At 44.7% G+C, this 24,239-nt stretch overlaps 1 protein-coding gene across 2 annotated transcripts in view; it reads left to right on the top strand.

The window, feature by feature from the left end:
• EXOC4 (exocyst complex component 4) overlaps nucleotides 1–22,789 on the top strand; it is a 728,800-nt gene extending 706,011 nt beyond the window's left edge. The window contains exons 18-19 of one of the 2 annotated variants that reach the window (XM_082693983.1): nucleotides 21,274–21,478; nucleotides 21,561–22,789. In XM_082693983.1, coding sequence (XP_082550109.1) covers nucleotides 21,274–21,478; nucleotides 21,561–21,755 — 400 coding nt within the window. In that variant the 3' untranslated portion in view covers nucleotides 21,756–22,789. Of the gene's footprint in view, nucleotides 1–21,273 lie in introns of both variants that reach the window. The other variant, XM_082693984.1, reaches the window with a different exon arrangement.
• Nucleotides 22,790–24,239: the final 1,450 nt, after the last annotated feature.

The raw sequence follows: 24,239 nt of genomic DNA, 5'->3' as shown, positions 1-24,239 counted from the left end.
CTTTAGCTGGAAAATGGAAATAATAACAACACTGCTACCCCTCCTCCCACTCTGGTCTCTGTCATGGGTTAGGATGGTGTTCAGATGTCATCTTTCTAGTCAACCCATGTCTGCGTCCACATAGGGAAACTGAGGTATTCCGGCCTTATGTGATGGAGATCACTCATTAGCTAGTGACAGGGCAAGGACTGGAACAGATGCACACGAGATGTCATGTCCATACTGTCACATGGAATATAAAAGGACACAGAGGCATTTTCTTCGTGACATCCTTGATAGCATTGCACTTGATAGCATTGCGATTTCTCTCCCCAAGCAAGTATTTCCAAAACACCCCTGCAGGTTTGCTGCCCACGGGGTTTGTAAACACATGCACCTGCAGCCTGAGAAAATATTTGCAGAGACATTTGGGTCACCAACCAATGTGTGTTTCACCACTGCACTTGAAATGTTCCTCTCCGAAAACACTAGAAATGTTTCCCGGTAAAGCAGATTCTCAACAGAAGTACAAACCTGCATAGGGAGGGACACTGCCCGCTGCCTGGGTGGCACATCAGGGCCCTCCAGACGTAGCGGTTCCTTTCTGGACCAGAGGTCACATGTAACATTTCCCAGCAGAGCCTCAGATGGTCTTGGCCTTTGGTTTTGAACTCTAACAGCAGGTATGCTACACGCTCTTGTAAGTTTCAGGGCAGCAGGTGAGTTCTCTCCTCTGCCCCTGCATTTAGACCATTGAGATGGAAGTTTGGAGGCAGGGGAGGCAGGAAACTGGCCCAGGAGCAAGGGCAAACTGAAGGCTTACTGGTTTATTGCCCATTCTTTTCCACACCCCCCTGCTTAGTGTCCACAGCTCAACCCGTAGTCCTAATTTGAGGCAGGGTATTTGGGATAGCCTTGGTTAGTGACACTGGCCTGATAATGCTGGAGTCTAGTGACCAGACCAGCAGCTTGGAGATCCGGGCAGAGCGGGTGTGATCATGACTCTCCAGACTCATGGATAACCCCAAGTAATCCCCTGTGCCATTTTCCTTTTGTTGAGTTTCCTCCACTCATCTCATGTCCTGAGAGCAGCATTTCCCCGAGGCCACAGAATAACCAACAGGCACACCTGCTTACTGCCAGGGCCCATCAGACCATATGTGAAGCACTGTGGAGGTTCATTCAATTTTTGAAAACCCTGGAAACTAAGAGACACTGATTCTGAAGGTTGTGAATATGAAGTGAGTGGAATACTCCCTTTCACCCTTCCCCCCAGCCTTCTCTAATATTTGCGAAACACTGGGCTCAGGTTGCCAGGCTATTTTGCTGTCTTTGGAATAACTTTCTGTGTTTCCTATGGAGACTCAGCATATTTTTTCTTCCAAACCTGTACTCCCTGGGATCACAGGCCATCCTGCCCTCCACCTTCCCACCTCGCACAGCCTCAACCCAGCCTTGGAAAGTCACTCATTACCGGGATAAAGACCCGAAGGGCAGCCGGTGGAGAGCAGATCATGGCAGCAAGACTCCTCTTCTGCTTTAACTTCGCAGACGCTAGCACGGCAGCCACACGGTGAGGAGTCGTCTGCACCTCAGTTTCTAATTCCCCCCCACCCAACATCCAGGCTCAAATAATAATAATAATAATAATGTGTTTTTGCCAAATAGGTGTATTTTCATAGCACTTTACCGTTTGCACAGGGCTGTCACAATAAGCATCTCAGTGGGGCTTTCTGTTACAAACAGTTGTGTTTCCTCGGGCTTGCTCCTGAGTATAAACTGTTTTCTCACATCCCATTTCAGAGTTTTTCTGGAATGATCTGGGCAAGGTAAGCTAGGGTAGTGTATTATCAGGCAGGCAGAATTCAGACTGTTGTTAACCAACCAGGTGGCCTTAGGTATTTAGCCTTTGTGAGTTCTGGCCATGAGGATGAAATCCAGGTACTGGGGAAGCATCTTCCATATAGTGTTAAATAAATACTCATTGTTTCCCCTGAACAAAACATTGAAATAATCAATTGTGAATTGTCAGCTTGGTTATATTCCCCCCCCCCGCCCCAAGATTTATTTATTAGAGAGTGAGAGAAAGAGGGAGAGAGAGAGAGTGAGTGCATGAGTCGGGGGAAGGGGCAGAGGGAGAAGGAAAAGCAGACTTCCCGCTGAGCAGGGAGCCCAGTGCTAGACTCCATCACCCCGGCATCATGACTTGTGTTGAAGGCAGACGCTTAACCGAGGGAGCCATTCAGGCACCCTATGGTTAAATTTCTGTTACTCCATAACCATGTGCATAAAACTGTCCCTAGTCCTAACTTGTTTTTCTACTAGGGGTTGTTCATTATTCATTCATTAGCTTGTCTTGAGATTAGCATGCACGACTAGAGGTAGTCCGAAGGCATTCTGTGCAAAGGCTTTGGAGGAGGCGTCGAGGGAGGACCTACTAAAGTATGGAGCCCTGCAAACGGCTTCAGTACATTTCAGGGGAACTTGGTGGATAGGGGAGCTAATGGAAATGTTTCCGTATCCGTCAGCTGACAGAATCTTTTCTGCAAATGTTCCGGGCGAACATTGAACTGCAGCAAATGTCTTGATTAATGGATCAATCTTCACACCACTATTGGCTGTGGGTGCACATCCTCCGTGTAGCTAAAGAAGTCAGGGTTGTAGTTCATAAAATTAGCATTTTTATAACAGCTTGAGAGACAATTTACATACCATAAGCATTAACCCTTTTAAAGTGTGCGGTTCACGTGGGGTTTTTTGGACGGTGTACGGTTGGGCGGTTATCATCACTGGGTGATTTGAGCGCATTTTCATCAACCCGAAAGGAAACCCTGTATCCCTTATCCGGCGCTCCTCGTTTCCCGATTCCCACCCCTGGCAGCCACTAATCTCCTTTCTGGCTCTGTGGGTTTGCGTCTTCTGGAGATACCATTTAAACGGAATCCTAGAACGTGTGTTTTTTTTTTTTTGGTGATGAGCTGCCTTTGCCCCCATACTGTTTTCAAGGTTCATAAAACCAGCATTTGTCATAATGTTAGGATGCGAGGCTGAGTTAAAAATACGTATCCGGGTACCCCCCCCCCCCAAACACCTGGCCTATTGCCAGCTCTCATTTTCTTTTCTGCGTTTTAGGCGGATGGGGGAGGAAGGTAGCGCGCTCTTACTGAGATACAACCTGCGCACAGAAAACTACAAGACTTAATGTAGAGCCTGGCTGCGACCATGTGACCGTCGCCCCCACCCCACCTTGTGACTCCTCCTTGCCTGGGGCTCAACCTTTTCTTCTGGAGGTGTTGAGGGGGTGGGGTGGGGAGCCGCACCTGGGGCTCTACCTTTCCTTCTGGAGGTGGGGGGTGGGGTGGAGATGGGGGGGGTAGGGTGGGGAGCCGCACCCTCCATCAGGCACCATCAGGGGCAAACGCTGAGCTCCAAAGGGAAGTCTTCTGAAGGGAAACCCAGGTATGGGACAGAGGCAGCCCCCCCCCCCCCACACCGTCCCTGCGGTTAGCCTGGCGCGCTGTGGTTTTGCGGCTGGTTTTTACCCTGATCGGCAGGGTATTCCTCTCGTGCAATTCCATGTATCCGCTTCTCTGCTGAAATAAAAAATCTTTTATTCAGGAAATTAGGTTTTCATTTTAAATTCACTTTATGGTCTTTGAAAAACTTTCATTTTTGTGTGGTCGGGCGCTATAGGTTAGCATTAGCATTTAAATAGAGGTATTAACCAGGCTCTAAGACCTTTCTCTCCCATGGTGCCCTTTCTGGGAGGTTTTTCAAACCGGATACTTTTTTCTTCCTACAAAAAGAATGCAAATGCTATATATATTTTCCCCATCAAACACCCTTTTCTTTATTTATAGACTTAGGAGAACGGCATTGTTGAACAGTCTCGCATTAGTCTTTTATATAGAAAGGGCCCGTTGAAAAAAATTTCTATTCTGTCCCTCCACACTGGATTTTCTCTGCAGACTCTCAGAATGAATTTCCCTGTGGCTAATTATATCCTGTTTTACCTCATATCCCTCCGCACACCCTCCCCAGACTCAAATCCCGATTGTAAAAGAAAAATCTGGTGTAAATTCTTGCCCTGCACTAGGACACGGTCAGTTACCAGTGCTCCCGGAATCCCTATGGAGAATCCCCCGGACCAGGAGAGAATCCCACAGACCAGGCTTGGAATCCAGCGTCAATTCATGAAGACGAGTGACCTTTTTCTCAGATTTCTCTCTGTATCTGCCAGACTAAGGTTATCAAGTCCGTTATGTGTGGTTGTCGAGACATTAAGTTAAGATGATGATCGTACTCCTAACTTAGAATTTTAAATACGATTATATACATCTTGCCGTCTTCTGTTCCTGCTGCCGCTGACTTCCCTCTCTGCCTCTTCTCCATCCTGCCGAATATGTCATCACGGTTCCAGGCCAGTGTTGACCTGAATGGAAGACACTAGAGGGGACAGCAGGATGTGTTTTTCTGCTGAGGTGTTGGCCTTCGTTTCTCTCTTGGACGTTAATTTTGTTCCTCTGTATGCTTGGGGATGTGGTGAGGACACCTGGAACACTGATACGGTCTGACCAGGAGATATTGAGCAAACCAGGGAGAAGCTGGGTAATTGGACCGTCAGAAGGCTCCCTTGCTTCTCACAGGAGCCAACGTACACCCTACAGCCCCAGAGGTCTTTCTCCATCCCAGCTGTCCTCACATCTGACTTGTTTCTCCAACCCTCTGTCTTCAGATGCCTTCCCCAGCACTGGTCCCCCAATGCCAGGCTGGAAACTGAAGCAAAACTGTCCTCATCTTTAGGACAATTAGAAAAATAATGGCCCTGTAGTGAGTTTCTCATCAAATAAAATACAATTTTTTTGTTCTGAAATAATTACCTTCCTACTTGAGGAGGATTAAAAGGCCTTCCTTTGGGCACCTGGGTGGCTCAGAGGGTTAAGCCTCTGCCTTCGGCTCAGGTCATGATCTCAGGGTCCTGGGATCGAGTCCCACATCGGGCTCTCTGCTCGGCGGGGAGCCTGCTTCCTCCTCTCTCTCTCTCTCTCTCTGTCTGCCTCTCTACCTGCTTGTGATCTCTGTCTGTCAAATAAATAAATAAAATCTTAAAAAAAAAAAAAAAAAAAAAGGCCTTCCTTTATTAAATCCTCATAATAGGGTCACCTGGGTGGCTCAGTCAGTTAAGCATCGGACTCCTGGTTTCAGCTCACGTTGAGAACTCGTGGGCCATGGGCTCGAGCCCTGCCTTGGGGCCCCGCACTCAGCAGACAGTCTGCTTGAGGATTCTCTCCTCCTGGCCCTCCCCCTCCCTGTGTGTGCACGCGCTCTCTCTCAGATAAATAAATAAATCTTTAGAATAACTACTTAAAAAATCCTGGAAATGATAGATGATTGTTTAGTTGGAACAACATAGGCAAAGTAAGAGGTTAGCGACTCTAAGTCAGTCTCACCCTCTTCCCCTCATTCCGCCTACCCTTCCTCCTCCCGTGGGTCCCAGGTTTCTGGCGTGACACACAAGGTCTGTGTTGACCTGGCTGCAGCTTACCTCGCTGACCTTCTGTCCCTCCCTCCTCCTCCACGTACCCCTGGCACCCCAGTGAGGACTAAACCATCTGGAGCCCCTTCCCTGTAAATACCCTATTCATCCCACCTTCCTAACCAGTTCTCACATCCCACTGACTTTGCGCATGGAGCACTTTCTTCCCCTTGTGTCTGCCTCAGCACCGACGTTGCCTCCAAGCAGCCTTCCCTGACTGCTCTTAAGAAGTGTACAGTCTCCCCATCCGTGATCTTAGGGAGTCTCATGTGTACCTTTGTTACGGCCACTATCACGCTGCTACTGTAATCAATGGCTACGGTCCTCTCCAGAGAGCAGCCCCTGAACTCACTTCTGCAGCCCCAGAACCTATTGCAGACTACCTGATGCCTAACTTTAATTGATGCTTAAATGTTTGTTGAGCGAATAAACCAAGAATGGTTTTGAAAGGCACCATATCAGCACTGAGGAAGCCACGGGGAGAGTCATAAGACATCGTCTTTGTCGTCAGGAGGCCCGCGTTCTGGGAGAAGATAATAAATACATATTATGGTGCATCCAAACAATGGAATCCTCCACAGCCATTAAGAAGAATGAGGCAGGTCGATATGTACTGAAGTGGAACCATCTCCAAGATATATAGTTAAGTGGGAAAAGCCAAGTGCAGAAGAGCATGTAAACACCATTTCTCTTTAAATTACATGTGCGCCTGCATGCTCACACGTGCATGTACACACACACACACACATACACACACAAAACTACACGGGTGTATGTGTAAAATGTATCTGGAAGGCTACCCAGGAAACTAGTAGTGGTGATAGGCTCTAGGAAAGGAAACAGGGTTGCCAGCTAGGAGAGAGGAGTGGAGTAAAAGGCTTTGTACCATATGCTTGTTTGTACCTTTTATTTTGCTTCTTCAACGAACATCTGTGTATTAGGTGCCAGACACTGTTTTAAGCACTTTACAGGTATTAGCTCAATAACACTCTTTGGGGTAGGTACTATCATAGCCTCCTGTTAGACCCTAGTAACTTTTTTTTATTGTATCACTCTCCTTAAAGAATCTTAATAACCTCTTTCAAAAGCAGATCCTGCCTGGAATGTCTCATGTTAAATGGCGGACCCATGCAGTAACAGAGAAGGAAGAAGTTGTTCAGGGGAGAGCTTCATAGTGGAAACAGATTTCATCAGTCCTGAGGGTTATTTAGGCTTTGATACACAAGTCCGGTGCGAAAAAGGATGAAGTATGTTCTAGAGACATGAGTAGCTCTGTTTGACTTAAATAGAAGGTTGACACAGGGAGAAGATGGAAGAGCGGGCGGAATGGGGGGCCACCTTGGATGTCGGTGTTAGAAGTTTGGGGACTTGATCCTGTTGACATCAGTGAACACACAAGTCTTTCTTGTTTTGAGTTTGGTTGTTTGTTTATTTTAAGATTTTATTTATTTATTTGACACAGAGAGAGAGATCACAAAGAGATCACAGAGAGGCAGGCAGAGAGCGGGGGCAGGGTGGGGGGGAAACCAGGCTCCCCGCTGAGCAGAGAGCCCCATGTGGGGCTTGATCCCAGGACCCTGAGATCATGACCTGAGCGGAAGGCAGAGGCTTAACCCACTGAGCCACCCAGGCTCCCCTTGTTTTGGGTTTTTGTTTGCTTATTTGTTTGTTTATTTTATACAGAATAGTAATCTGATCTGGTTGGAACCAGAGAATATTAGTCTGGGCAAGTGAGTGAGCATGAGAGACTCCAGTGGGAAATAGTTGTCATAAGTACTGAGAAGAGACTCCACTCCGATCTGCGGTAATGAGATTGGAGATAAGCAAGGAGTTTAAGGGACATTACACTGATAGACCCTCCCTCCTGTGATGATCAGACAAGAGTCAATAGTGACACTGATATTTTGAGGTTTTGCAAACTTTGGAAGTTAGGCACCTGATAAGGGCATCTAGTAGAAATGTCCGGAAACCCATGAAAATAAAGCTTTGATCTGTTAAGAGACGAGATCTTGAGGAAAAACATCTCATGCACAGGTAAGACTTGGAAGCAGAGAGAGGAGAAGGAAGGGCCAAGGCCTGCCGGTGAGGAATGCCTGCAGCCAACAGACAGAAGAGGAGCCAAGAAAGAACTGGAAGAATCTGAGGCAGCTCGAGAAGGATCTAGTAACGTGACTTAAAGAGAGTTGAGTTCAGAATGGAAAACCCAAGAGGAAGACTAAGGAAAAGCCATCGTGTTTATGTACTAGAATGTCATTGGTGACTTTTTAAAATGTAGTTCCACAAAATGGAGGCTTTAGAAGGAGAGACAGTGAATACAAATGATTTGTTCCAGAAATTTAACAATGAAAAGGAGAAAAGAAACGAGAGACAGAGTGGACAGAGGATTGCATGAAGCTTGTGGAGTTTGTTGTTTGGATTTGGGGTTTTTTTCTTCTCTTGTTTTTGTTTTCAAAAGAGGAGGAAACATAAGGATGTTTGAAGGCAGACATGAAAGAATGAGGGAAAGGGGTAGATACTAGACCCACAAGTTCAAAACAAAACAAAACCCCAGCCGGGTCCTACCGGCGTTGGGATCAAAGACATACCTATCATGTCATTTGATTTAATCCTCAAACTTAACTTGTGATGTTACCTGACCTACCCCACATATAAATGAAGAAACTGAAGTTCAGAGAAACCAAGAAGTGTCTGAGGTCATATGCATCAGCGAAAAGTTGTGGGATTCGTGCCTAACTCCACTGGAGGATGAAAGAGAAGATGGCGGATTGCACATCATGAGCCAGAAACGGGTCTCTTCTCTCTGTCCCCCCTTTTTTATTTGCAGCCAGGTGCCCCCGGCAGAGGTGCTCCACATCTCGCTCCCAGAGCTGGGTCACAGGACCCCTCCTTTTACACAGAGCACCTCTTTCATTCATAGGTGCTTCCCCATTAGTGTCGAAGAATCTCAGACTGCTTTTTACTTTGTCCTTTGTCACTTAAGAGAGGGGCTGACTGTCGGATCTCTCATTCACCCATTCCTTTCCGTTGATTCCACACCCATAGATGCCCTGTTCTCGGGCCAGGAGGTACCAAGGAGTGAGACCGAATCCAACGCTGCTGTCACAGCCCCTATGTTCTGGGAGGGGGCGCCAGACATTCACGTAGTAGAAACTTAACAACACTTACTCCTTTCCAGCCACTCTTCTTCATTATTTGATCCTTGTAACAACCCCATATTACTACTTCCTTTCTCAGATGAAGAAGAGAAGCCACAGAGAGATTGGTAAATTAAGCCCAAGAGCATAAAAATAGTAAGAGACAGAACTAGGATCTGAACTGAGGTTGCTGGCTCCTGAGTCCATGATCTTAACCACTAGAAGATGCTGGGTCTCTGACTTCATAGGTAGATACATTTTTTAAATACGTATAATATAAATTTTATAAATACATATGATGTAGAAATATAACTATCCCCCAAAAAACACTTTTTATATATATTTATGTTTAGATAAAGATCAATGCTGAACAGAAGTGACGTTCAGTAAAAGGACAAAGCTTGATGAGAGGGGCAGGTCTTGCCTTCCAGAAGGTAGTCAGGGACAACCTCACTTATTGATAAGCTGACACTGGAGCAAACGCTGGACCGAATATCTTTTAATCCTCTCTTTTCCTCCAACCCTCTGCCCCTTTAATCCCATTTGATGCTCTTTTCTGATTTTCTTTCCATTGGCTTTAGGGTCTATAGCAAGACAGAACTCTGAAGCACAAAAAAGGAGCGGTTATCATCACTTACTTGCCCTAAAACTGGTACTTTAAATTTTTTTTTTTTTTTTTTTTTTTTTACAGGAGTAAGAAAATTCTCTGGCTCCATGTTCTTATCTGCCCCCCATACACACTCCCCCTGCCATGAACCATTTTACCAGTGCTGTTCTAAGGTTCCTCCCCACCATGAAATACAGAAGGGTAGAATTTCTTCCAAAGAAATTCACTTGGGTTTTCCCTACACGTGTCTCATTTCATTCTTTTCTGCCCCAACTCTGAATTCTCTGGAGTCCATTACATTCTTTCTCTTTCTTTGTTGCTGTTCACAGCCCTTCCCCATTTAGTAACATTTGCCCTTGGCGGCACCTGTATGTGCTCGCACATTAATTAAGGTATTAAGTGAGATCAGTTATAAGCCATTGTCCTCAGCATTCGCTAGATGCTTTCTCTATGAATTTGTTGATTTGCCTTTATTATTACCCTTTGTTTGTTCTTCAGCCTGTGTCCCATCAGGGGTAGCCATTCAAAATAAATTCGTTTTGCTAGTTAAATTTTTTTTAGAGGCACTGGATAAAATGGTTCACTGACATGCAAATATATATCAGCCACAGTGGTGTTTCCATCCACCAAATTCACATTGCTACCCAAAGCTATCCATCACATTTGTCAGAGTATTTGGGTTTTTAATTAAACCCTGCTGGATATTGTACATATTTCCATTAGCTCTTTCTGATTTAGTCTATCATTTTTCTAATTGACATCGGGTCTGAGTCACATGTCCTTGAATCTCAGGTGGCCCATTTTGTAGCTTTGGTTTATTTAGGTTTTCTTGCTTCTGTAAATAACCTGAGGGTTTAGTAAATAACGCCCTGGAGTATTTGCCATTGGGACCTGCTGATTTGCATATGCTCTCGCTTTTCAAATAATCTGCTGATTTTTTTTTGTTGTTCCTCTGCCAAACCCGTTTTTTTCTTTCTGGCCCGTCAGTCCTAAAAGATATAGTTCTTTTGTCTCAGCAAAGTAGAGAAATTCCCCGTAACAGTATCGAGAAGTGCGGTGGGGTCCCTAACTAAGACCAAAAGTCATCAGTAAGGGTTTGAGTAACTTAGCCAGCTGACTAGCAATTCTTGTATCAGACTCCCCAGCAGTGATAATGGCTTACAGTGAACCACCCACTCAGCCTCACCCAGACCTTGTCTAAACACGCTTGTGGGGTAGCTGGTTAGGGCAGAGTCAGTGGCTGAAGGAAAGAATTGGCAGCTACTAGAATGAATCCATTACCTTGGCCTCATTGTCTTAATATTCTAATGGCAGGTTCTTCCATCGAAGCCATGCAGTCCATGCCTACCCTCACTGACCTCTGTCCCCAAACACTTACAGGTAGAAAAGGATTTCGGTTTATAAATATGGGAAGCCAACACCAGTGACCCCTTCCCTTCTCCATCCATCACTAATTGGTAGTCCCAGGAGCAGAATCCTATCCTTGGCTTGGTTCCTTGTCTAGCGCACTCCAACTCTTTTCTTCTTTCCCACAGACCAAGAGAGAGGAGCAGAATAGGCAGGCTGCCTGGCAAGCCCAGATTTATTTTACTATAAAGTTTTTACCTAGTGTCCTAGATATCTTTGATCTGGGTCATGGTTGTATTTTTTCAAAGTGGTGATAAAAGAAGCTTCTCGAAACCAAGAGATTACATCTATAATTTTCTCTGTTCTACAGTAGTCCCCCATTATGTGCAAGGAATAACTTCCAAGACCATGTCACAGAAGTCTGAAACTACGGATAGTACTCAACCTCTTACGTACTATCTTTTTCCTATATGTAATACCTTTGGCAAAGTTTACTTGTAAATTAGGCACAGTAAGAGACCAACAACAATAACTAATAATAAATAGGGGGACAATCATAACAATCCATCATAAGAAAAGTTATGTAGTCTCAGAATATCTCGTGCGCATCCTTCTTGTGATGACGGGAGATGGCGAATGCTTGTGTGATGAGATAAAGTGAGGTGGATGACATAGGCATGTGACATAGCACGAGGCTGCTGTTAGTGATTCGTCCAGAGGAGGGTCCTCTGCTTGTGGACCGTGGTCAGCCATGGATAACTGGAACCACAGATAGCAAGACTGTGGATAAGGGGACACTACCATATTAGCTTTTAAGATGTTACTATGGCTTCCTAAGTACTAGTGATAATAACACTAGATAGTCCTTTGAAGAAATCCTTTGCATTATTTATTGAAAAGTTGATAAATGCTTAAAACTGAAAAAGCTATAGGGCCTCTGAATTATTTTTCTTCTGCGTATGTCAGCCACCACTTCCCAAATGGCTAATCTGGGCCATATAGATAATACTCAGTATAAGGGCCCTGTGCTAATCGGTAAATAATATGTGGCTTGGAGACCACCAAAGTACGTAATACTATCTCCTTTTATCAAGCTATGATCTTCAATATATTATTTTTTAATTGAAAAAACTCTCTAAAGTGATATTCAGCACAGCATAACTCTCCTTAACCTGGATTCACCTTTTGATAATCAAAAGAGCGTTTACAGGAGTAGGAGACAAACACAATTATGAAAGTAAAATGAAGGACCTAAATAAAAAATCACAGAACAAGAGGGTAATTCTATTCACTCTTTCATATTTCATTATTTGATAACATCAGAAGATGAATCCATCAGAATTGCTTTGGCAAGTGCAAACAGAAGTGTGCCTGATCAATATTTATTAAAACCTTCAAAATGGGAGAAGGAGTTGAGCAGACTTCTTAATGGACTGAATAATTATTCATACAAATGGGGTTTGACCGAAGGCAGTGCCAGACCAAAGAGACACAGTTTTAATTGTACTGAATTTAAAATGCAGATCTTCCTCTAGCCCTGCTGCAGAAAACTTAATTTAAAAAATTATCTGATGGAGCGGAGAGCGACATATGAATCCTTAAGTTCCTGAGGAGGAAATTTCAGCCACAGATAGTATAAATTTAGAAAGTATTGCGAAGGTGAGGAGCAAAATTTCTAGCTGAGAGAACCAGAAGAAATTTTCTTCCCATTTCAGGGACTATAAGTGAGCATGGGAGAGGACCATCATCTCACAAGTGATGGGTCTCTGAGAAATTCCTTTGTTTGGACTGGTTGTGTTTTCTTTTTTTTCTTTTTTTTTTTTTTTTAATTTTTTCCCCTAATTTTATTTATTTATTTGACAGAAAGAGACTGCAAGTAGGCAGAGCAGCAGGCAGAGAGAGAGGAGGAAGCAGGCTCCCCACTGAGCAGAGAGCCCGATGCGGGACTCGATCCCAGGACCCTGAGATCATGACCTGAGCCGAAGGCAGAGGCTTAACCCTCTGAGCCACCCAGGCATCCCATGGTTGTGTTTTCTGAAGAGAAATAAAGCAGGGGTCTGGGGCCTGCTGTCAAAATACGAGGCTACGTTCCTGAGAAGGATGAACACAGCCTACTTTAGCTTTTAGCATCTCCTCAGAAGAGACACCCCCCCCCCCCCCCCCGCTTCCAGTACTACTGACGAGTGCTGGTTATCCAGACTCAGCCATCAGGTAACTGTGGTTAAGGGTAGTGCTGTCCGTGAAAGCAGTGTGTGTGTGTGCCACTTTCTATAAAGAAAATGCAGGTAGATGACCCATCAAGCCTGCACAGGACTAGCACAACAGATTCTCAGGCTCTGACTACCTCTTGAATGATTTTCTCCTGCCACCCGCTGAGGGAATGTCTACACTGTCTTTTCTAAAGACCACGCTTCTCTTCTGGAATGCCCCGATCCGAACAAAAGTCGCCCCCAGTCTGTTGTCAGGAATGCTAAGAACTATCCCTAGAGAACATAAATCCAATTCTGCCAATACCTCTCTGAAAATTATTTCACTTTTTTCTACCTGAGTTTTCTCATTCCCGCAATGGAAATAACTTCCACGATTTCAAATTAGAATTTTCAATCATGTCTGTAATAAACTCTAAGCTCTTTGAAGGGGAAGACAAATGAGAGCAATTATATTATATTTTTTAATAAACTAATTTATTCTTCTGACACGCGGGATTACCATCCATTTTATTATTGGTCTGGAAAGTACACATCTGAGCTAAGTTTACACTTGTTCAGAATATTTCCAAATCAATCACTGCAGCATCTCACCTACTACGGTTCAGGGAAAATCAGCATCAGCTACTTCTGATGGAAGCCCGTGGTTTTAAAGGAGCAAGCAGAGGATGCTATAAAGGTTTTAAAACCCAAAAATGCTTAAATAGCATCTGCTCTGACCTCTTTGTTTTCAGTTTGGGAAGCAGAAGTCCAAAGAGCCGACAGCCTTTGTCCAAGGTCACACAACGAGTTAGCAGGGAGTGAAAGACTTAACCAGAATCTGAGTTTAGTTGATCTCTTGAGTATTCACTTCTCTCTAAGTCTTCTAAGTCTTTCTGCTCTAACTACCTCTTAATTATTTATGGGATGATTACCTAGTTATGGATTATTCCGCTCCTTTCTTTTCTCTTTCTCCATCTCTCTGCTTATCACCATGCATGCATGCATTGGGTGGCATACCATTGAATGAGCAGGAGTTGGATGTTTTACCCAACAATTTAGTGACCCATCTGCTGCTGGGTTTTTTAATAAGTTCTCAAAATGCTGCAACTATTGGCTAAAAAGAATGTGGGGGGTACTGTCGATACTAAGTTAAATTCAGGTAAAATTTTGCTCCTTCACAACTTAAGTTTAATAAGAAGTCTACTTCAGAGCCCAGTTGTCTTGTTGACATTATTACTTTCAGTATCTCAGGAAGGAGTAGATGATAAAGCCTTTACAATGACATTGGTTAGTTATCCCTCTTCCTCAAGGAAGTAATCAGTCAGAAGGGCAGCCAGCTTTTGGAAAGAAAGGTGACTTTGTCCATTACTCACTTGGAGGGGCAAAAAGCGAGGAACACATGACTCGATGAAAAAGCCAAAACTCATTTCTGTAACTTCTGGAATGCTGACTCAGCAGCATGACTTCATTATTCGTTTTAGAGCCCTGAACTCCCAGATCAAATCCAGTGCTGTTCAAATATTAACTACAAAGTGTGTAAATGAATTTCGAATTACCGAAATACTGGCGTATTCCATTACCATGGAAGGCAGAGTTGAGTTAGTATGTGAATTTTATTTTGTCCCTATTACCTGAATGACTAAAATTTGCTGTGTAACTTTTCTTTGCAATTAGTACTTCCACTTTGTACTGCTTCCATTATGTCCATATTATGGCATATTCTGCTTAATCTTTGTGTTGAGTCTGTAGAGTCTATAATGACATACAGAGTTCAAAGTCCTTGATTGTGAGGCCTTCAACAAATGGCTGTGTGCTCATTGGTGCAGTGTGGATGTTTGCCATAGCTATGTCAAAGGGTTGTGTATGCCAGTGCACCTAAAATTTAGACCTTTTTTTTTTTTTAAGATTTTATTTATTTATTTATTTGACAGACAAAGATCACAAGTAGGCAGAGAGGCAGGCAGAGAGAGAGGAGGTAGCAGGCTCCCTGCTGAGCAGAGAGCCTGATGCGGGGCTTGATCCCAGAACCCTGGGATCATGACCTGAGCTGAAGGCAGAGGCTTAACCCACTGAGCCACCCAGGTGCCCCTAGACATTATTAATAGTATCTCAATCAAGACAGATTCTCGCACCCGGCATGAGACATAACTAGGTAGCCATGGAAAATACAGATTTCCTTCAGGGATTTAGGACTCTGGACGCCACCCTGTAAAGGGAGGCAGATGGCAAAGCTTTCCCCGGGGACTGTGGACAGCCCCTAGTTAGCACCTTCTTTCCACCCCCACCCCCAGACTCTCGGGACAGCCTGCAGGTCCAAGAATGACAGTTGCTGTGTGGGAATTGCTGGTTTTACTGGGGCTTTCTTTCCTCCATTTACAACGAAGAGAGCTAAAACTTGGCAGTAGCTTTCAGAGATGCCGTGATAACTTTTATGATGAGTGTGGCAGAGTGGGAGGTGGAACCAGGGACAAGAGACTAGAAAGGTCTTGCTTCTTGTTTGTGGAAATTTCTTAAGAGTTCTTGAATAAGAAGAGCACTTATACTCCAGATATACAAAGGTATATCAACAGACTATGTACATTAAAACATACACACCTGGGGTACCTGGATGGCTCAGGGGTTGGGGCCTCTGCCTTCAGCTCAGGTCATGATCCCAGGGTCCTGGGATTGAGCCCCGCTTGGTGGGGAGCCTGTTGCCCCGTCTCGAGCCTGTTGCCCCATCTCTCTCTGCCTGCCTCTCCGCCTACTTGTGATCTCTGTCAAATAAATAAATAAAATTTTTTAAGAAAAAACAACAACATACAGATCTATGTACATTAAAAACCAGTAAGTAAAATAATAATAATAAATAAATATAAATAAAAACCAGTAAGTAGATGAAAAATGGTTTGACTTCATGAATATTAAAAGACTCTGAGGAGGTAGGTGCAGTCCGATGTTGTTGGTAGGGAGAAAAATCAATGCAACTCTTTTAGGAAGCAGTTTGGCAGCATTGCCCAAGTCCTAAATACTGTACTTACCTTTGACTAAATCTGCCTTAAAAATCTATCCTCAGGAAAGAAAGTGTTTAAAATTGGAAACAAAGGGCCACCTGGGTGGCTCAGTTGGTTAAGGGTCTACCTTCGGCTCAGGTCATGATTGCCCAGGGTCCTGGGATCGAGCCCCATGTCCACACAGATTCCGCTCAGCAGGGTGCCTGTTTCTTCCTCTACCTCTGTGTCCCTCTCCCTCTCCTCTGTCCCTCCCCCTTACTCATGCTCTCTCCCTCTCCAAATAAATAAATGAAATCTTTTTTTAAAACAAAACAAAAAGCTTTGCGCAGTGGCAGTATCGTAGCCAATAAGGTTTATCCGAGGTGCGATTATTGCTAATTAAAACCAAAACAAATAAGTAAAATAAAACTGGAAGCAAAGTGTCCAACAGTCTGTCAACCCAAATATTTCAACTGTAATAGAGAAAATTGGTAGAACATCACACAAAACAAAAACTAAAAAGAAATGCAAAAATATGGTACATCTTTATAACGGACTTCTAGGAGTAATCTTCGTTTCTGCTTAATCTTTGGGTTGAGTCTGTATAGTCCATATGACATGTATATTAATTTCCCAATCAGAGAAAGATTAAATAAACTCTATTTGAAAACTTGAAAAAGGGGGCACCTGGGTAGCTCAGTGGGTTAAGCCTCTGTCTTCGGCTCAGGCCAGGATCTCAGGGTCCTGGGATTGAGCCCTGCATCGGGCTCTCAGCTCAGCGGGGAGCCTGCTTCCCCCTCTCTGCCTGCCTCTCTGCCTACTTGTGATCTCTCTCTCTCTGCCAAAAATAAGTAAAATCTTAAAAAAAGAAAAGAAAACTTGAAAAAGGAGACCTGCCCAGCTTACCAACATGCCCTTCCTGTCCTCACTAGTGTAAATATTTGCCAGTGCAATCAATGGGGAGAAAGAGGTGTAGTTCAATGCCATTAAAACAAAGTAAGAAGAAAAACACACAGGGAAGAACAGCCCATTGAAAAAGGGAAGGTGAGGAAGGTATGAGAAATTAGAAATTAAAAATTTGTGCCAGAACAAAGTACGAACGTGGTCATATTCCCGACTGGGCGCAAGAGACCAGTCAAGGTGACATCACCCCCCACCCCCGCTCTCTCCTATCCCCCCCACCTGCCTCCCTGTCCACTCAGGCCACTTTGGGAACCGCTGCACAAAGGTGCACCTCAAAGAGAGAAACCATGGGAGGAAACCACCTCCACCCAGGTCAGCAGGTCACTAGGGTGACCTGGAACTCTGGTTTCTGGAATAGGATCTTTGGTCCACGTCTGGCAGTTGGCTTCTGAATGTCATGGGCTTTGAAGAGACTTGCTGTCCAAGTCATGAGCTGGAAAAGGCCTAAATCAAATGTGTGTTCATCGCTCCCGTCCGAGCAGCTAAGCGCTATCTCAGACCAAACGTGATGCCTGGAAGCCACGGCTGCTATTGTAATGCTCGATGATAAAGATCAAGCTTTCATTTTCCTGGAGCCTCAATAAGTACTGGTAAATTATTTATCCCAATTGGGTTACATGATTTCATTTCACCGTGTCAGTGTGTATCATGGAGGCCCATTCTCATTGTACAGTTTGGGGCATTTTCCTGTTTTCTCCTTGGGGCACCTTGTCGCCCCCCTCCTCTGCCTCCCGCTACCACCATCGCTGTGCTGATTTAGCGTCGTCTCTGCTACTGGGTACTAGTCTGCAAGATGAATGAATTTCATTCCATCTTTAAATATTTATGTTTCTTTATGACCTAATATATCATCATGGTTATGGGTAATTTTTTTTTCCCCTAACTACAGAAGACACACCATCAGTTACCTGTCAATTTTGTTTAATAACTCGGCTTTGCAAATCTGGGACACTGTTCATCTGAGGCTCTTGAGCACTCTTTTAGTCTCTGAGTCCACTTCAGAGTGTCATTCTGGAATTTAGAAAGTTCTTCATTGCACAGAGGATATTGAAACGTTAAGGACTTAAGTGGCTCACCGTTTATCGTGTATCACACTGGTGGAACCAGGACTGACGGGGAAATCCAAGCATCTTCGTTTTCTTGTTTGCTCCCAGCGTGGAACAATGGTCTCTGTAGAAAACCAGCCAGTATCCCTGGAAACAATTCATCAGATTTTTCTAAAGAAATCCAATTTCATCTGGCTAGGTGGGCTCAATGTTACTTAAGATAAATGATAAAAATATCAACATCATAATACAAAGAAACCCAGTTCTTTTGGATTAATCTCAGTCAGAAGCATCACTGTCCACTTGCTGCTTCTTTCTCCTTCCCTAACGCTTTTAGGTCCTTGGCTTAAGGAGATGGGAATGGTTCTGTAACTCTTCCCACACCAGAGAGACTCTGGGTCACAATCCCAGCTAGGTTCAGGTCCTTTGGGAATCAACAACAGCTGGGGTGGGTCCTGAGGAATCTGTACTTTTCATAAGCTCCCGAGGCACTTTCTAGCTGGAGAACCACCAGCCGAGAACTGCAGCCACCATGCCCCTTCTAACCTTGAAAGAATCACGGGCCCCCAATTTTCTGTCATTCCATTAGGTAAGTCTAGACTTCAATATGTGTTCTTTTCCAGCAAGTTTTAAAATGTGTTCTTAGGTAGTTCCCTAAATGGGCAGCTCTCTCCCTTACCTGTGCATCCGAGAGACGCCACATCAGATGATGCAGAGCCTCATTTCTCACGGGGGCTGGTGTCAGGGAGGAAACCATGGTGTGCCAAGGAATGTGCAACGCCATCAGATAAAGATGCATCTTCCTACAGTATCAAGTTTTTCTTAAAATTTGTCTTTTTAAGTTCCAACAGATGTATTATGGGGTATGGGTAATTCGTGTAGGTTTTATGCTGAACATGAAGCTTCAGAAAGGTTCCTGACCGTATCTGATACTGGGCTCCCGGAAGTCTGCAGGCTGTAGTCAATTTACCTCTCATATTAGAAGTACCTCTGTCTGCCTTCAAGGTTACCTTTGACCAGTGATTTCTAAATATGTGGTTTTAGGAAGTGAAAGTGAACTCTCATTTACAGAAAACTAGCCCCAAGAGGACCCTCTGTGCAAGGATGTTGACCCTTTTGCTGCCTGAAATCACTCATAAACTTGCCAATATAAAATGAGCATTTACTATTCCTGCCACTATTTAGGAAGTATTTATGAAAGCATATTCTTTTTTTTTTTTAAAGAGTATATTAATTAGAAAAGGAGGTTTAGCAGAGCAGGAAAAGGAATTACTAGCCATGTGAAAAGACACCAGTACCATTACTGACCATATTCCCATTGTAACAACAATTTATAAAATATTATTGAAATTATGAGCTCCTAGAATATATTCCTTATTACAAGGATAACTTACTTCTCCCAGAGGATGTTCTTTTTTATCAAGATGTTCCTGATAAACAAGAAACAAATTCAAGACTCAAGTCCAATGATCCTGGTAGGTCTGCAAGATCCCTTCTTCTCTGGAGTTGCCTTAGGCCTTCTGCCTTTCTGCCCTCCACTGGGGCAAAGTGCCTTTCCTTTCAGGATGAGAGAAGGAAGTAAACTGTGCCTGGGAAGGCTTCTCAGTTCTTTGCCTAACCAGCTATGACAGCATCACTTGGCACAGGGCCTGTACTCAACTTTACCTCCTGGGTAATTTGTAGTAAATATGCAAGTTAGTGTAGATTCCAGAAGGGTTAGTGGTGGCATAATGTTGGTTTTAAGAAGGGCAAATGGTGGGGCGCCTGGGTGGCTCAGTGGGTTAAGCCACTGCCTTCGGCTCAGGTCATGATCTCAGGGTCCTGGGATCGAGTCCCGCATCGGGCTCTCTGCTCAGCAGGGAGCCTGCTTCCCTCTATCTCTCTCTCTCTCTGCCTGCCTCTCCATCTACTTGTGATCTCTCTCTCTGTCAAATAAATAATAAATAAATTCTTAAAAAAATAAAAAAAAAAAAGAAGGGCAAATGGCTGCCTTCTCCTTTCCTGACCACACCCCCCATCTGCTCTCCGCGGTTGGCGACTCACTGTAATGCATGCTTCTCTTATGGGTACTACTCTCCTCTCCTTCACCCAGGCCAGTGGCCTTGCAGCCAAATGGATCTCAAGTCTGCAACTTTTTGCTGGAATTACAGCTAATGCCCCCACCCCCAGACCATTCTGTGTACCACTATCACCTTAATCTTCCAGAAGCACAACTTGGATGGTGCTTCCGTTCTCAACAGAACCTTGGGGGGTGAGGAAGGGAGGTCCTTTACTGACTTGACTAAGTCTGAGGTTCTTTATTAATTTAACTAGCCTGATGTCAAACAGTCTGCCTTCTGACTTTTACTAGCTTTTCCCACAACTCTGCTGTCCACCAACACTCCCCAGGCCAACCACATTCCCCCTCCCAGGAGGAGTCTCTGCTTCTGCTCTTCTCTTTTCCCTTAATCTAGAATTTCCTTCCTGGAAGCCCTGCCTGGCAATATCGTACCCCATATGAAGTCTTCCTTGATTCTTCGCCTTCCCCTCAGCATGGTAGGATTTCTCCTTCCTCTGCTTTAAATTTATAACATTTATACAGCCTTCATGTCACGTGGAGCATTATTTTTGTCTTTATCCATGAAGAAGGAGAGTTAGAAACTCGGGTGCATATCCCGCCACAGCCCCTCCTTCTTTGGGACGCTGAGCGAGTCCTGCAACTTGGTATACTTCAGTTTCCTTATCTGAGAAAAGGCTCCCTAAGTATAGCGAGGATTAAAAGACGCAGTACTTGGAAATGAACCTTGTCAACAGAAACTCAACCGTTATTTCCCTGTTTCCCTTATCTTTCCGACTTACCTCTGAGCTATTTGAGGAGAGAGCCGTATCTTGCTCACCATTATATACTTCCATGACTATCCTTACATGGCTATGAATACACTATTATTATTTCAAATAATGGCTAATATTTACAGACCATGTATGTTAGTAGGGCACCATTCCGAGTGCTTTATAGGGATGAATTAATTCTTCCAATAACCCGAAGAGGTAAGTACCATTATTATCCCACGTTATGGAGGAGAAAACCACACATTTCACAGAGCCTCCAACAAATAAGTAAATGAACGAGGGTTGAATAAGACAAAACCAGCTTTCACGGCACCTGCCAGATGATTATTTCTCTCCCTCCCCATGCTGGCCCTACTTCTTTTTCTTTGGAACCTGCTAAGTCAATATAACATTAGGCCAAATCTCGAGTGAACGGAGACCCTGAAAGATGGGAGGTCTCCCAGAGCCTTCATTCAGGCTTATTCTCATGAAGAAAGCTCCGCTGAGCTCCAAGAGGACAGAGATCGTGGGTGTCTTGTTCTCCTTTATATGCATAGGACCGAGAACAAGGTCTAGTGATCGACAAATCCCGGTGGAATAAGTGATTTCTAAACAGCATGTTCATTACCCCGAAAACCACACAAGTGGCTGACAATGGAGATGGTGAACAGTGTCCCCTCTTCCTTCCCCAGGCAGTATTACGAGATGTTATACAACACGGCCGACGAACTCCTGAACCTGGTGGTGGACCAGGGCGTGAAGTACACGGAGCTAGAGTACATCCACGCCCTGACCTTGCTGCACCGCAGTCAGACTGGGGTAGGAGACCAGACCACCCAGAACATGAGGCTGCAGCGGCTCAAGGAGATCATTTGCGAGCAGGCTGCCATCAAGCAGGCCACCAAGGATAAGAAAATAACTACGGTTTAATCGGGCGCACTGCTGGGGGCGTGGGGGGGGCCGGGGGGGGGACGAGCAGGGTGGGGGCCACCATTTTTGTTCATTCAGTCCTCTTTGCTTCTTTCTCTGGTATCTTATTGGGTGTATTCGGAGTGGATTTGCTTTTCTCTATGCTGATGCTTTAGTGGAGAGAAGACGTGAGGGTATTTTTTTTGTGTCTCTTTGGGCTTTTCCTATAAACTCTAAAGGGAGTTTGCAGTACAGACTGTTTTGATTTCATGTCTTCCCTAGCTCAGTCGGTTCCAAAGGATAGAGTGACGAGGGTGAGGTGGGAGGAAGGTTTATCAAATTGGACTCTGAAAAAAATGAGTGCACAAATTACAGCTACCAGCCGTTTTTGGAAAGCAGACTGGCTCCCTCAGTTTTCGTCCCTTCCTAAAACACTTTATAGGGTTCTCTTGCACAGACAGTAGCTTCTGACTCTCTCGACCCTGTCAGTTTACAGTTCAATGAAATGAGCATATGTGCATTATTGCCTTCCGTCTCTATTGCCAACCTCAGATCAGTGGCTTCTCAACTGGCTGTAATTTTCAACAAGTTTTCCTAACCAAAATAGGACCTCTTTGGGGCTAGGGGGAAAAGTCCTTTATCTCGGTCCCTGAGCAAGTTCTGTGTACGGCAGCTTGTACACAGAACGTAGTCAGCGTATTGCCTTTTTGTCTTTACTGCTGCTGCATCAAAACCAATAGCCTTCAAATTAATCACAAAAATGGAACAATGAAAGGCAGTCTGCCCTTCTCTTGATTTTTTTAACCTCTGCTTTCCAAGAGAAAATCGTGGGTGAAGAACTTTGATTCTCAGTTAAACACTGTTTGGATGTGAGCGGTTCTTAGATGCTTACTTGCTCTCGATGTGAGCCCCTAGGTCTTCCTCACCTTAGAAAGTTGCCCTGGTCCACTCAGCTGAGTGCCCGGAAGATGGGAGGGCATGACATTCAACCTCTGTGTACCCACCAGCGGAGGCCATTTCTAAAATGTTCCCAGATGGTTTGGCTGCTCACCTCTCCTGGCACACTGGACCCCGCCATTGTCCCCCAAGTCTCCAAGTACTCCTGCTGCCCATGGTTGATATGTCACAGGAGAAAGCAATGCACTGATTGGGACACACCTTGGAAACACGTGGAAGGTAGAGCAGGAAAGATACATGGTGATGCCCCATATTGTGATGGTCCAAAATTGTACGCCTGTTTGTACAGGTTTGGTCTTTGTGGGAAAGGCAGAAATTAAAGAATCTTTTGAGAAGCTGAAATAACTGCTGTGTGTTGTTTTTCTTGAGTTCTTTATTCAGCAAACATTCCTAATGGGTGCCAAATGCTGCAGGCCTACAGCCAGATACTAGACAATGAGGAAGGGCACTTCATTGTCTACCTTTAAGACAGGGTGTGGACACAGAATGCTAACCAAAACCCTAATGGATGTACACTCAGGGCTGAGTTAGAAATCAGGACTGACAGTGTGAATTCAGCAGGCAGCTGAAAGATGGTCTTCCAGAGGGTTCTAGAAGGAATACTGTAAATCTGTGTGATTCAGAGTCTGGTCAGAAAGAAGTTGAATCCATGTAGGAGAAAACCATGGAAGCAACAACATCGTAGGAAAGTAGTCTACCCAAGAAGTTGGGGTGGGAGAGGGGAGTTGAGGGAACTTCGAGCTGACCCCTTTGGTCTGGAGGCTGCCTACAGGTGGCCATGGCTTCCCAGCATAGCTTCCGTACCTTTTCTCCTCCTTCCTTTCATTCTAGGTATAGACCTCTGGGGTGGTTACAAGGATACCAGAAGAGCTAGGGGTGGAATTGGTGAGTTTTTAAGATAGTTTTATTGGATGAGAAAAGGGACATGGATTTGGAGTGAGTAGAATGCCAAGAACACTGAGAACCAGCAGGAAAATGGCAGATGGGCTGCTGCGGGGGAGCGTTTAGAAAAGTAGAATCCCTGCTTTGCTTACAATAATGATAGGATTGAAAAATGTCAGTTCTGCACAGAAAAAGTGATCTGTGCCTCTTTGTCCAAGACATTCAAGGTGCAGATTTCCTTATAGGATGGCACATCACTCGTTTTTTAACAGGTCCAGGACAGCCCATGTCCTGTTCGGTGGATGGCCAAATGGATGCAGACAGGAGGACTTCATTCATAGAAGCAAGACCTCATTCTTGCCTGAATGTTTGCTCAGCCTGACCATCATTAATTTATGTTTCAAATAGCTTGGGGAGAAAAACGCAAATACTAGCCAAGCTGAACTGGTAACCAAACCCAACAATCCTCCTGCCAGGTCATATCCATGAATGTCTTAGCGCTACTGCGTTCATTCGGTCAAGAAGATGCCATTGCCTGTTCCACAGCTCAGGTAATACGGGATTCATGTAATGGCAAGCAGGAGGGGCAGTCCCTTGGGACCTGGAGCTTCTACATCCACTCTGACGAAGAGTTAACCAACTTCCCCCCATCCTGCCCTCCCCCGAGTTTTTATTTGCAGTTCACTGGGCCCTTCCTGGCTCATCAGAACCTAGAAGATCCCCCCTTTATCATGTGTGGATGGAACAAATGGATTCGTGCCTCCTGGGTTCCATGAACGGCCTGAGGCCACTGGGTTCCCGATTCTCTGCCACTTAGCACCCGGGGCGCAGAATTTCCACAGGAAAACACAGCTGTCAGGCTTCAACGAGCCCTAGCTGGTCTCCACTCCACTAGAGGCAGATGTGATGA

Source organism: Mustela nivalis (genome assembly GCF_964662115.1).
Source record: "Mustela nivalis genome assembly, chromosome: 12".
Lineage (NCBI taxonomy): Eukaryota > Metazoa > Chordata > Mammalia > Carnivora > Mustelidae > Mustela > Mustela nivalis.
The sequence above is the reverse complement of the archived record's forward strand: the minus strand, read 5'-3'. Positions and strand labels throughout refer to the sequence as shown.